Here is a 14,899-nt window from a genome sequence, read left to right on the forward strand (position 1 = left end):
TATGCTTTGATTATAGAGCCCCTAGCCTGTAGGATTCAAGTGAATACTGATATCTCTGGTATCTCTATTGGCAATTCCTCATACAAAATCTCTCTTTTTGCCGATGATGTCCTCCTCACCCTCACCAACCCTCTGATCTCTCTCCCATATCTCTTCCAGGAATTATCTCTATATGGTAGCTTGTTTGGTTACAAGGTAAACCACGATAAATCTGAAGCCCTGCCCATCCATATCCCTAATGCATCCCTGGACCTCCTCCATCTTAATTTCTCATTTGCCTGGAGGACAGATTCTATTAAATACCTTGGAATACATCTCTCAAAATCTAATCACAGTTCGTACAAAGCAAACTATCCTCCCTTATTCCGTACAATTGAGCAAGATATCTCTCGTTGGCATACTCTTTTATCCCTTTATCTCCTGGATAGGCTGCATAAACACAGTAAAAATGAATGTTCTTCCCAAACTATTATATCTTTTTCAAACCCTCCCCATTCCTGTACCCCCCCCCCCTGTGTTCTCTCTTCTCTTCAATCACTCTACGGTAAGTTCATTTGGAACAACAGAAGACCTCGTCTCCGTAGGGAGATTCCATCACTATCTAATTACTACCATGCCACCTGGCTCAGTCAACTGGCAGCTTGGCACACCCCCAAAGGCACCAAAAGATGGGTTGACCTGGAATCTGAACTCTGTAAACTCACCTCCGTTTCCAACCTCCCCTGGCTTCTACGCAAAACTCAGGCCCCCCCTCAGCTCTCTCAGTCGTTCTCACTTTGTCTACTTGGGACTCACTCTCTTCTAAATTTGCTCTGTCTACCTACCCTTTGCCCCAAACCCCCCTGTGGAATCATCCCTCTTTTCCCTCTGGTAACTCACCCCATATGGCTACTACTTGGTCAGAGATTGGCATTACCCGTTTCCGTCACATCATAGGTAATTTTGCTCCGCACAAGTTCGCCGACATCTGCAAGAAACATTCACTCCTGCAAACCTGTTTTTATCAATATCTCCAACTCCGGAACTTTGTTACCTCATCCTTTCCATCCTCTAACTCTCTATGCAACACCACGGCGATGGAACGCCTTTGTATTTACAGTTCTGCTGATAAAGGCTTCATTTATCATATCTATCACACCATCCTTGTCCAGGAACATTCACCTCTGGCGGCCCGCAAACTTTCTTGGGAACTGGACCTAGGTATTTCTCTGGGGGAAGAAACTTGGGAGGTCATATCAAAATGCTCTATCAGTGTTTCCATCAAAGAGAACTCATATAAAGTGTACAACCGATGGTATTTTGTGCCAGAACGTCTTAACCAAATATATCCTGCCACTTCCAACATGTGTTTGTGAAATTGCGGTCTAGTAGACTAATTTTTCCATATTTGGTGGACGTGCCCTAATATCATTCCTTTTTGGTCGCTTGTTCAATCACTTATGTCATCTATAGTTCCACTATGCCCCCCACTCTCCCCGGCCTCGTTGCTCCTGTGTGCCCCCTGTCTGCCAGCTATCCAAGTTTGACAATAAATTGATTATGCATATTTCTTGTTCGGCTAAATATCAGATCGTTAGGACCTGGAAAGACCCTTCTCCTCCAACTTAACAGGAGCTCCTCAATCGTGTTTGGTTTGTGTCCAAAATGGAGTACATCACTAGTCTTCAAAACAATAATGTAGACAAGTTTCACAAAATTTGGTCCCCGTGGTACAGGTTCAACAATGCAACCCTTCCTGGTCTATCTTAAACACTTAGGAGTAAATTTATCAAAGGTCGATTTGATTGAGTCGGTTTGAGGTGAGCTAAAATCGAATTGTGACAACCCCGTTTTTTTACAAGATTTACTAATTGATTTGATTCGGTTTTGAACAGTGATTTGCAGTTCGATTTGACATGTTCATCTACAAATCGCACAACAAATCCCACTTCAAACTGAACTGCAAATCCCTGACTGCATAGAACCGCTTCATGCTTTATTGGAGGGGTCTCCAACTCCCCAGGGATCCCTGGCCTGGGCTGACTAGCTGTCAGGGCTGATGCTGCAGCTGGGGGGCCCGGTGATAGGGCTCCCCTGGCTGTGGCATCAGTCCCCCATTAGAAAGGGTCCAGGGCTGGTTCTGTGAATTACAGGGAGCCTTGACGATTGGCCTGGCGCTTATTCATATATTTGCAAATATGTGTAACCAATACCTCTAAATCTCTATTATCATGTAGGATTTAAGTATTGTTTTTGCTGCAGTGTGCTGGAGGGCAAATCTCTTTTTTTTTCTGTGTTCAGTGTAAACCCCGCCCTTTACAAGCACCTGTGTTATGCAATTAAGCTGATCTGAGCAACTACCATTTTTCTTTGTAAATTTGGAGAGGCATGAAGGCAGTCAGCATTAGGAGGAGGTGCTGATGCTTATAGTGCCATGTGGAGGTTTTTTTGGGGTACCTCCAAGGTAAGTTAGCTCTCAGCTTACATATGTACTGTTACCATGCAGTACATCAATTGTAATTATATGACCCAGAGTGGGTGCTACCATTATGTAGCAATAATTATTTTGGGGTGAGCGTTTGGGAGTGGGGCCCCCGGGGGGGTTCTGACTGGGCCTTTCTCGTGGCATCACCACTTAATTCACATAGAATAGTTTTATCACTTCTCTATTTGTTTGTACATTATATATGTCATTTTAATTCTTTATCATTTCATTAACACTTATTGATTTATCTTTACACATCTTTTCTACATACTTCACTATCACCTTTTTCCCTTTTTCGTGTGATGCCCTGGGGATGGCCCTTGGTTGGAATTTTTTTGGGGTGCCTTGCTTCTCGGACGTGAGCCCCTTAATATTAGGGACGCCAGTATAGAGGAGCCTTGACGATTGGCCAGGCGCTTATTCATATATTTGCAAATATGTGTAACCAATACCTCTAAATCTCTATTATCATGTAGGATTTAAGTATTGTTTTTGCTGCAGTGTGCTGGAGGGCAAATCTCTCTTTTTTTCTGTGTTCAGTGTAAACCCTGCCCTTTACAAGCACCTGTGTTATGCAATTAAGCTGATCTGAGCAACTACCATTTTTCTTTGTGAATTACAGGGAGACCCTACACACATTTTTCCCTGTAATTCCAGAACCAGCACTGGTGCCCATAGCCCAGTGCTGGTTGAACTAAGTACAGGGAGACCCTACGCAATTTTTTCCCTGTACTTAGTCAACCAGAAAAGTCCGGGGCTGGTTGTGTTTTGGGGGCGGACCTCGCGTAATTTTCTTTTTACATTTAACTGTTTATTTTCTTTTTTCAGTCAGATACATGCAGGCATCTCACTGATGTCTGCATGTATCTGTGTCAATCCGACCTGCTCATGCTCAAATCGAAAGCATGAAGCAGGTCTATTCATTTGGTGATTTGAAGTTCGATTTGAAGTTCGATTTTGAGGTCGATTTCAAATCCAATGATAGTAAATAAGGGTTTTGTGTTTTCCCGATGTTCGATTTAACAAAAGTTCGATTTTACATTCGATTTGGCCTTTAGTAAATACCCAAATGCAAAATCAATACAAATCGAATGAAAATCGCACCACAAAATCACTTAAAATGCCAAATCGACCTTTAGTAAATTTACCCCTTATACTCTATCCTGGTGCTAGTCTAATATATTTATTTATTTATATTTCTCTCTCTCTCTCTTCTGCTGCCCCTCTCCTCCCCCCCCCCCCTTATTTCTATATTTAGTTATTTTTTCTCTCTCCCTGTTCACGGCTCGCTCCCCTCGTTTCCAATTTTCCTCCCCCCCCTCAATCCTCCTCGCCCTTAATTTTTGTCCATTACCATCTCTCTGATAAGTTTCTGAAGCTCTATTATTAATTCTTTAAATTTGTTAATAAGATTCAAGGTAACAATTTTTCACGACGACTAGAGTTTTTTTTTACTTCCATAATCAATACCTTGATGTTTTATAATATTAATAATTATTACTATTGTAGGTTTTAAGTTCATTGTATCACATCCATTTTTATATGTTTAACAAATGGTGTCACAAACCGTGCTAGGGACCTCCGTCAGAGACCCCTGCATCTTCCCGTGCGCCGGTGTCATCGCAGCTTGCTGAGTCGCCGGCCGCTGCTTTCAGGGGAATCCAGAGTGGGGCCTATGCCAGAAGGTGGTTCCTTGCATCCCCGCTGTTGCCTAGCTGTTCCTGCTGCCTCTCCATACACTTCCTGTGCTTCTGCATGCCAGACATCCTCATCATGGGCGCGGCCATCTTTGATCAGGTCAGGTGATCCAACCCCATCCAGTCAGCAGCGCTCCCCAGTGACTCCAGCCAATCACCATCCGGCCAGGGGTGTAAAAGCCCTGCCCTGACTCTGTCTCATTGCCAGTACAATAGTGCTCTTGCTCTAGCCAGACCTATGCTTCTGAGCCCTGCTGTTTCCAGTTCACCTGTGACTCTGTTACTGTGTACTCCAGCTGGGAGTACTCCTACCCAATCCGGCACACTCCATTCCAAAGTTCTATTCCAAGTGCTCACCCAATCCAGCACACTCCATACCGGAGTTCTATTCCAAGTGCTCACCCAATCCAGCACACTCCATCCTGGAGTTCTATTCCAAGTGCTCATCCAATCCAGCACACTCCATCCCGGAGTTCTATTGAAAGTGCTCACCCAATCCAGCACACTCCATCCCGGAGTTCTATTGAAAGTGCTCACCCAATCCAGCACACTCCATCCCGGAGTTCTATTGAAAGTGCTCACCCAATCCAGCACACTCCATCCCGGAGTTCTATTCAAAGTGCTTCCCCAATCCTGCATACTCCATCCAGGAGATATATTCTACTCTGCTACAGAATTCAACTCATCTACAAGTTCTACAGTTTTTAACCCTGCAATTCTCCTCCACAGTACCCCCTGAACCTAAGAGACTTTTTTGTTGGTTTTAAGTATCTGCAGTTGTGCATCTCAGCACCAAGGACTTTATTTACCATCACTCAGTTAGTCCTCTTTCTTCTGTATGTTAAAGAATTAAATTAAACCATCTAAATTCAAACTCCCTTCTGGTCCAGGTGTCTGTCACTCAATCTAACTCCAGTCCACTCCTTCCAATTTCCCAGCCCGTGACAGTTTTTACTGGCCACATGGATCCATCTGGTCCTCAGAGCCCTGGGCCAGGATCTATCCAGGATCTACTAAATCGCCTGGGTAGACAGGAGTCTGCACAAGTGCAGCTAATGCAATATATTCAAGATATATCTACTCGTCAGGATAATGTTCAAGCTCTCCTTTCAGGAATTTCTAGAGCAGATCTCCAGTCAAGTAATTCTACTCCTGCAACCACTCCCACAGTTTTCTCTCAACCAGTGTCTCGTCTTCAGCTACCTCTTCCTAATAAATTTGATGTGAACCCAAAGCTCTGTCGAGGTTTTTTAAATCAATGCGAGATTCATTTCGAGCTACAGGCTACTAGCTTCATTACTTCCTGGACTTGAGTAGCATATATCATATCACTCCTGACCGGTCAAGCTCTGGACTGGGTCTCTCCCCTCTGGGAGAAAGCTGACCCAATTCTTTCCAACTATACTGAGTTTGTGACCACCTTTTGAAGAATCTTTGACGAACCGGATAGAACGACTTCTGCCTCTAACGAGGTTTTACGTCTCAGTCAAGGAAGCAGGACGGTCAGCCAATATGTGATTCTATTTCACACAATAGCTTCCGAGCTAACCTGGAATGAGGGTGCCTTAGTCACAGCCTTTTGGAACGGATTATCAGAAAGGATTAAGGATAACCTAGCCTCCCGTGAATTGCCCTCATCATTGGACGCCCTGATTTCTTTATGTAATAAAGTTGACCTGCGTCATAGAGAGCGAGCCATGGAAAGAAATCGGTTCGACCGCACTAAAGGTCGTTCTGTTCCTCGAGTTACTTCACTCTACTCCTCCTGATGAGCCTATGCAAGTAAATCGTTCCCGACTCTATGCTGAAGAACGTCAAAGGAGACGACTGGAAAATCTTTGCCTGTACTGTGCTTCCTCGTACCACTACCTTAAGTCTTGTCCGTCCCATCCGGGAAACGCCCCCTCCTAACCTATGACAGAGGGGTTAGGTTAGGAGTATCTATGTAATCACACAAGGAAACCGATCCTACTCTCATTGCCTTGTTGGAAGTGAACCAAGTCTACCTAAGTGTTCTCGCCTTGCTTGACTCAGGAGCAGCTGGGAATTTCCTCACTTCGGACTTCGTTCACAGACAGACTCGCATATCCACCAAGTGGCTACCTCAACCAGTGTCCTTAACTGCTATAGACGGTAGTCGAATAATCGGTGGGAGAATTACACATCGCACCCAACCTTTGAAACTCAAAGTTGGGGCGCTTCACGTGGAAACCTTATCTTTACTTGTCATTCCTAAAGCGTCTCCTGAAATGATCCTGGGCCTCCCATGGCTTCAAAGACATAATCTCCGTATTGACTGGACGTCCTTGCAGATTGCCTCCTGGAGTCCATTTTGTTTTCAGAACTGTCTTCCTCAAATAGTTCCTATACGAAACTCCTGTGTGAAATCTTTAGAAGGCCTTCCTGAGATTTATCAAGACTTCTCTGACGTCTTCAGTAACCAAGGAGCTGACACCCTTCCTCCTCATCGTGAATGGGACTGTCCTATAGATTTAATTCCAGGGAAAACTCCACCACATGGACGAGTTTATCCCCTCTCGTTACCTGTGACCCAATCTATGTCCGAGTATATAACAGAAAACTTAGAGAAAGGGTTTATTCACCCCTCCAGCTCGCCCGCAGGAGCAGGTTTCTTTTTCATGAAGAAAAAAAGATGGTGGCCTGCGTCCCTGCACCGACTATCGTGGACTTAACGATATTACCATCAAGAACAGTTATCCGCTTCCACTCATTACAGAACTGTTCGACAGAGTGAAAGGTGCTTCTGTTTTCACCAAGCTTGGACCTAAGGGGTGCGTATAATCTGATCTGTATACATGAAGGAGATGAATGGAAGACTGCTTTTAACACCAGGGACGGGTACTATGAATATCTAGTGATGCCCTTCGGCCTCAGAAATGCCCCGAAAGTCTTCCAACACTTTGTAAATGAGATTTTCCGAGATCTTTTATATAAGTCAGTCGTAGTATACTTGGATGACATTTTAATCTTCTCTCAAGATCTTCAGTCACATCGCTCCCAAGTCAAAGAAGTTCTGCTTCGTCTAAGAAAAAATCTGCTCTTTTGTAAACTCGAGAAGTGCACATCTGAGACCACAACAATTCCCTTCCTAGGATATATTATCTCGGGAACCAGCCTACAAATGGATCCACAGAAGCTGCAAGCCGTTCTTGACTGGTCTCTACCTACTACATTGAAATCCATTCAGCGGTTCCTAGGATTTGCCAACTACTACCGCAAGTTCATCAAGGGATTCTCTTCTCTTGTTGCTCCCATTACAGTTCTCACTCGTAAAAGGTGCTAACCCCAGTGTTTGGTCTCCTGAGGCTACTTTGGCTTTCCACCAGCTGAAACAAGCCTTCATCTCCGCGCCAGTTTTAAGACAGCCTGATGTAACCTGCCCTTTTGTCCTCGAAGCAGATGCCTCTATGGAAGGGGTGGGAGCTGTACTCTCTCAACGATCTGATGATGGCAATCTTCACCCCTGCTGTTTCTTCTCTCGAAGATTCCTACCGGCAGAAAGGAATTATCCCATCAGAGACCAGGAACTCCTGGCAATTAAACTAGCACTGGAAGAGTGGTGTTACTTGCTAGAAGGAGCCTCGTTTCCCATTTCAGTTTTTACTGACCATAAGAATTTGCTGTATTTACAGAATGCCAGATGTCTAAATTCCAGACAGGCCAGTTGGGCGCTGTTTTTCTCTCGATTTGATTTTAAACTCTCCTATCTTCCAGGTCCTCAGAATACAAAAGGCTGATGCCTTGTCCCGCTCCCTGGATTCTGAACAAGAGGTCAAGCAGGAACCTCCTCCTCCAATTCTGCATCCCACGTCCTTTGCCTCTGCCAGGCTCACGCCAGATCCTCCTCGGGGAAAGACCTTTGTGGCCCCGTATCTTCGTAAGAAGCTGTTACATTGGGCCCGCACTTCCCAATTCTCTGGACATACTGGAGTTGGGAAAACTGTCAAATTCATTCAACGCTCTTATTGGTGGCCTACGTTGAGAAACGATGTCAAAGACTTTGTTGCTTCCCGCATCAAATGTGCTCAACATAAAATTTCTAGAAGAACATCTCCTGGTCTACTGCATCTGTGGATTGTTCCTCGACAGCCCTGGTCCCATTTATCCATGGACTTTATTACGGACTTGCCTCCATCTCAAGGCCATAACACCATATGGGTAGTTGTCAACAGACTCTCCAAGATGGCTCATTTTGTGCCGTTAACAGGTCTGCCTTCTGTGTCCCAGCTTGCACAACTCTTCATTAAGGAGATCTTCCGTTTACACGGCCTTCCTCAATATATCATCTCCGACAGAGGAGTCCAATTTGTGGCCAAGTTTTGGAGATCCCTGTGCTCAGCTCTGCAGGTAAAACTTAAATATTCCATGGCCTATCACCCTCAGACCAACGGGCAACTGAGAGGGAGAACCAAGACCTAGAGCAGTTCCTTGGTTTGTTTGTCTCGTCTTCTCAAGATGACTGGTTGAAGCTGTTTCCTTGGGCAGAGTTTGCTCACAATGATCGCTATCATACCTCCACAGAGAATACACCCTTTTATACTGTGTATGGTCAACATCCTCGCCTACCCGAGTTCCTGTTGGTTCCGACAATTGATGTACCAGCTGCTAAAGATACTCTTCAGTATCTGACGGCTATCTGGGAGAAGGTCCATTCCTCATTGCTGAAAACCTCCATTCACTACAAAAAATTTGCCGATCGTAAGAGATGAGCCGCTCCAAAGTTCCAACCTGGAGACAAGGTATGGTTATCTACCCGAAACCTTAGACTTCGTATTTCATCCATGAAGTTCGCTCCACAATTCATCGGTCCATTCTCTGTGGAAAAGGTCATTAACCCAGTGGCTGTTAAGCTTAAATTACCTCCTGTTTTACGAATCCCTAACTCATTCCACGTATCGCTCCTAAAACCTCTGGTCTTGAATCAATTTCAAAGAACTCTCCCTAAGACACCTAGGGCCTGATTCAGACCCACTCGCGAGCGGCTGTCCGCTCGCAAGTGGGTCGAAGTTATGGACTGAGCATGCGCACGACGGAGGGAGCTCCGTCGTGCGCATGCGCCAGACGCGACGAGCGAAGGAAAGTCCTTCGCTCGTTGTGTCCGATCAAAGGGGGCGTGCTGTCAATGTTGATTGACAGCACGCCCCCTTTGGTGGGCGTGCCAGGGGCGTGCCTCACTGACGGGGGCGTTCCCACGCCTCCCGTCAAAAGCCGGCCCACTGACATCACTAGTGATGTCAGTGGGAGTGATTTTGGCTCTGATAGAGCCAAAATCACTCCGGAGCTTGCGGTTGAAAACCTCAACCGCAGGCTCCGGCTCGCAAATTCGATGGTCGCGATGGTCTCGACCATCGCGACCATCACAATGCACGCTCGTATAGCCTGTGGGTGGTGACCCACAGCTATACGAGCGTCCAGGAGGACGCTCCATGAAAATGGAGCCCGGCCCTCATTCAGAGCATGCGCTCTGCTCAGAGCGTACGGCTCTGAATGAGGGCCTTAGTGTCCAAACTCAGCGTGGTCAAGAATTCGAGATCCAGAAGGTCCTAGACTCCCGCTGCCGCTATGGACGACTTCAATACCTTATTGACTGGAAGGGCTATGGTCCAGAAGAGAGAACTTGGATCTTTTGCTACTGATGTTCATGCTCCTGCTCTTCTAAAAGCCTTCCATGTTAAGTTTCCTCACAAGCCTAGAAAGTGTCCGGAGTCTACTTCTAAAAGGGGGGGTACTGTCACAAACCATGCTAGAGACCTCCGTCAGAGACCCCTGCATCTTCCCATGCGCTGGTGTCATCACGGCTTGCTGAGTCGCCAGCCGCTGCTTTCAGGGGAATCCAGAGTGGGGCCTATGCCAGAAGGTGGTTCTTTGCATCCCCGCTGTTGCCTAGCTGTTCCTGCTGCCTCTCCATGCACTTCCTGTGCTTCTGCATGCCAGACATCCGGATCATGGGCGTGGCCATCTTGGATCAGGTCAGGTGATCCAACCCCATCCAGTCAGCAGCGCTCCCCAGTGACTCCAGCCAATCACCATCCGGCCAGGGGTGTAAAAGCCCTGCCCTGACTCTGTCTCATTGCCAGTACAATAGTGCTCTTGCTCTAGCCAGACCTATGCTTCTGGGCCCTGCTGTTTCCAGTTCACCTGTAACTCTATTCCTGTGTACTCCAGCCAGGAGTACTCCTACCCAATCCGGCACACTCCATCCCGGAGTTCTATTCCAAGTGCTCACCCAATCCAGCACATTCCATCCTGGAATTCTATTCCAAGTGCTCACCCAATCCAGCACATTCCATCCCGGAGTTCTATTCAAAGTGCTCACCCAATCCAGCACACTCCATCCCGGAGTTCTATTCCAAGTGCTCACCCAATCCAGTACACTCCATCTCAGAGTTCTATTCCAAGTGCTCACCCAATCCAGTACACTCCATCCCGGAGTTCTATTCCAAGTGTTTCCCCAATCCTGCATACGGAATTGGTACGAAATACCGCCAGCCGCACGGTTCCATTCTCGGCAGCGCCTGGACGACAACTGCAGAGTTCCCGGCAGCGGAAGCCCGACAGCGCTGGAAATCCCAATCATTGATAGGTAAGTATTGACTAACCTAACCTAACCCCCTAACCCTCCTTAGGGGTGCCTAACCCTAACCTCCCTCCCCGAGGGCCTAACCCTAATCCCCCCTTCCCTGCTGCCTAAATCTAAGTCCCCCGGGGGGGTGCCTAACCCTAAGTCCCCCGGGGGGGTGCCTAACCCTAACCCTCCCTCCCCCTAGCCTAACCCTAACCCTCCTGGGGGGTGCCTAACCCTAAGTCCCCCCCGGGTGCCCTAAACCTAACCCCCCCGTGGCTGTCCGCTCGGGGAAATGTCAGGCGTCTACATCTAGACGCCCGGCATTTCACCCTCGCCGGGGTATGACAGTCGGGAAGCTGGCTGCCGGTATTAAGGCAGCCGGCTTCCCGATTGTATACCCTGCATACTCCATCCAGGAGATATATTCTACTCTGCTACAGTATTCAAATCAGTATTCAACTCATCTACAAATTCTACAGTATTTAACCCTGCAATTCTCCTCCACAGTACCCCCTGAACCTCAGAGACTGTTTTGTTGGTTTTAAGTATCTGCAGTTGTGCATCTCTGCACCAAGGACTTTATTTACCATCACTCAGTTAGTCCTCTTTCATCTGTATGTTAAAGAATTACATTAAACCATCTAAATTCAAACTCCCTTCTGGTCCAGGTGTCTGTCACTCAACCCAGCTCGGGTCCACCCCTTCCAATTTTCCAGCCCGTGACAAATGGAAGGAAAGAGAGAAAGTCAAAAAATATATAATATAGAAAGCTGGTTTGAAGAAGTTTTTGTATTTTTTTCTGTCACAAGCTGTAACATTCGACTGTCTCTTTTTGCGCTTTTTGATGATTCAGGATGTATAGGTCTGTTTTATATTTTTGTCTCACATTTTGACAAATAAAAAGATTTTTTTTTTTTTAAAATAAGCAACACTAAAATAAGTAGAAAAAGATTTTTTTATTTCCAAACTAAAAAAATGCAAAGAAGGAAGAAAAATATACGAAAAAGTATATGTTATTTTTTTTGCTTTTTTTTTTATAAAAAATTATGATAGTTGCTTATGTGGGTAAATGTCCCATCAAGCAGTGCCGTATTGGCAAGGCGAAATATTTTGCGTAAATACACACTGTGAAAAAACTGATGAATACACCCTTGTGCTGCACAGTCAGCACCAAGAAATAATACTGATGGAGAAAGTATTAATAATAATTGTGTCAATTTCTCCTAGTACAATGAACTCAGAATATATGTTGTGAATAATTAAACTGTTTTAAAACATATTAGGAAATGTTGTGTCAATCCTAAGCAATGATATAGCATCTTATGATCTACTTATGACTATGGGCCAAATGTAATAGGGTGTCTGTTTTAGTAAGAGTACAAACTCGCACTTTCTCGCACTTTTAAAAAGTGTGAGTTTGTACTGAAACTCGCAAATTCAATAGCCTGCGAACTTTTCAGCTCGAGGCTACTGCATTTGCGAGTGCAGGCGAGTTTAGGACTATGTAAACTGACACCTTTTAATGCGAGTAGCATTAAAAGGTGCGAGTTTTAGAGAGACGCGGAGCAAAGGTATGTGTATACACATACCTTTGCTGTGTCCGGCATGGATCGGTTTTTTGTGTTTTTTTATTTTAACCCCTGGATTGCCAGTGGACGTCATTGACGCATAGGAGAGGTGAGTATGGATTTTTTTTTCAGGTACACCCCTATGGATTACTTCGGATACTAGGTGAGTATGTGTGAGTGTGAGTGTGCATGTATGTTTTATTAAAATTTTACTTTCACCATGTATGTTTGTTTATTTACGTATTTCTTTAGTTGTGGAACTACAAGTGCCAGCGGGCCCGTAATGCCCCGCATGCTGTTATTTGTGGTTCTCCAAATACCAGCATGCAGGGAAGGCTTGCTAGTACTTGTGGTTCTACAACTAAAGACAATATGGAAACTTTATTTTTACACTAACACTATCAACCCGGCACCCACGGGCATAGGGTGCCGGGGATAGCCCCGGGCTATCAGTCTAGGCCTAGGGTGCCCTGGAGAGGGGGGCCCCTTTATTGGGGGGGTCCTCAACTCCCCAGGGATCACCGGCCTGGATTGACTAGCGGTCAGGGATAATGCTTTGGCCGGGGAAACCGGTGAAAGGTTTTCCCTGGCTGTGGCATTATCCTCCTGCTACAAAGAGTTCGGTGCTGGTTCTGGAATTTTCAGGGGACCCCTACTCATTTTGTCCCCTGATTTTCCAGAACCAGGACCAGCTCAACAAAGCCCTGTGCTGGTTCTTAATATACAGGGGCCCCCACGCATTTTGGCCCCTGTATTTTTAGAACAAGAACAGGCTTTATAAAGCCTGGGGCTGGTTATGCTTTTGGGGAGGGGGTGCACGTCATTTTTTTTTTATTTAAAAACATTTGACATAAGTACACACAGAAACATGTACATATCTCATGGATATGTGCATGTTTCTGTGTTAATCTGACCTGCTCAGGATGTACTCGCTAGCCTGAAGCAGGTCTATTATTTGGGGACTTTTGGCAATCTTTTTTTTTGCGAGTCTGAAACAGACAATCTATTACATTGGGCGAGTTGATTGTTTTCAATGTGAAAACATCTGGATGCGAGTTTGAGAATGGAGAGTTTTAGTAACTCTGAAAAATGCGAGTTTTAGTGAACAGACCCCTATTACATTGGAGAGTTGTGAAAAATTGCGAGTTTAGCACCAAACTCGCAATTTACCAAAACAGACACCCTGTTACATTTGGCCCTTATAGTTCAAATGTCATCTATTAATGCATTTCAAACAAAATACTTTTTAAAAACAAACAAAAAAACATTGCTGTCTAAGAACAAGGTCAGAACAGTACAGCCCACCTGCTTCTGCTTTCTTACCACCTTGCTTTGACAGCAGAGGGTGATAGATGAGAGAGCATAGCGGGGTCCCGAACGGGGGTGAAAGATAGTGGCAGCGGCACTTCTGCTGTCGGGACAAGAACCAGGTTGTCCGTAGTGATACCATTTGGCAGTGCAGAACGGGCAGCAGGGAGTCCGGATGAGAGAGCGTGAAGTGATATGAGAGGCAAGTAAGATTATATTCCTACCCAACAGTGTGGTGCTAACTGTGCTAAGCAGGAGACATAAGTAATAGGGTAGTGAATGAGGGTAAATACATCCTATATCACCGCCCTCTCGAAATATATACCAAGATAAGGTTTGCAGACCGGGGGTAACGGTGGCGTCTCAAGAACAGCATATGTGCATAAGGGTACGTCATCAGACATTAAAGAATAGTTTAACTAATATTGTTAATATCACCGTTCTCTCCGCATATTAAGCATCACTTTTCATGGAAATCGGAGTCCCTGAATAGCGGGAGTGGCTTAATGACACGATTCTACAAGAAACGTCAGGCCCCGCCCCCCATCTTCTCTTCTGCGGGGAGGAAAACTGACAAGTAGGCAAGCATAAGTTATATTAGGGACATTTTAGGCCATGATTCTTAGGGGTGTGTGTTTATATAGTGAGACAGGACTTGTGTAGGGACTGTGGCACCTGATTACCCCAATGACTGATCCTCCAATATATTACGTAACATGTAGTGTAATATGGTGACGTTATATGGTGAACATAAATCATTACTATAAAAAAGTGTGTCATTTCCATTAGATCATAGATAAGTCTTTTACCTTTTCATTAGATTCTTTTTTCTTTGTGTTCTCCCCATGTTTGCGTAGCCAGTCCGCACCACTCTTCTTTCCGGTACTGACAGCATCAGACGGGTGACCCTTAAATTAGAAGACAAGAGGACGAGTTGTGGGAGATCTTGTAGTCCCATTTTATTTCATGCGCAGTGCGTAATGGCTAATAATCTCTCAAACTGCGTAAATATCCCTGACTTGTGATACCAGCTTAGAACACAGATGGACACATTTATATGGTATACGTTCAGGAAGCCGGCCATCACAATGCCAACAGCCGGCTTCCAAACTACCTAATCCCAGCGAGGGTTAAATGACAGGCGTCTAAATCTAGACGTCTGTCATTTTACTGACGCCGGGAGACCGGCGCCCCGATCGAAGTGATGCCGGGCGTGGACAGCCGTGCGGGGCAGGTTAGGTTAGGGGCTCCCGGGGGTGGACTTAGGGTCAGGCAC

General features: G+C 45.6%; 1 protein-coding gene across 1 annotated transcript in view; it reads right to left on the reverse strand.

Annotated features, from left to right (window-relative positions):
* LOC148477174 (uncharacterized) overlaps positions 1 to 14,899 on the reverse strand; it is a 167,147-nt gene that overhangs the window by 56,870 nt on the left and 95,378 nt on the right. Inside the window, exons 7-8 of the mRNA XM_088457085.1 lie at positions 14,433 to 14,531; positions 12,138 to 12,140 (exon numbers count right to left, since the gene is read on the reverse strand). Of these exons, the coding sequence (XP_088313211.1) occupies positions 12,138 to 12,140; positions 14,433 to 14,531 (102 nt within the window). The remainder of the gene's footprint in view (positions 1 to 12,137; positions 12,141 to 14,432; positions 14,532 to 14,899) is intronic.

This window comes from Taudactylus pleione, unplaced genomic scaffold (genome assembly GCF_031769625.1).
Source record: "Taudactylus pleione unplaced genomic scaffold, aTauple2 ptg000738l, whole genome shotgun sequence".
NCBI lineage: Eukaryota > Metazoa > Chordata > Amphibia > Anura > Myobatrachidae > Taudactylus > Taudactylus pleione.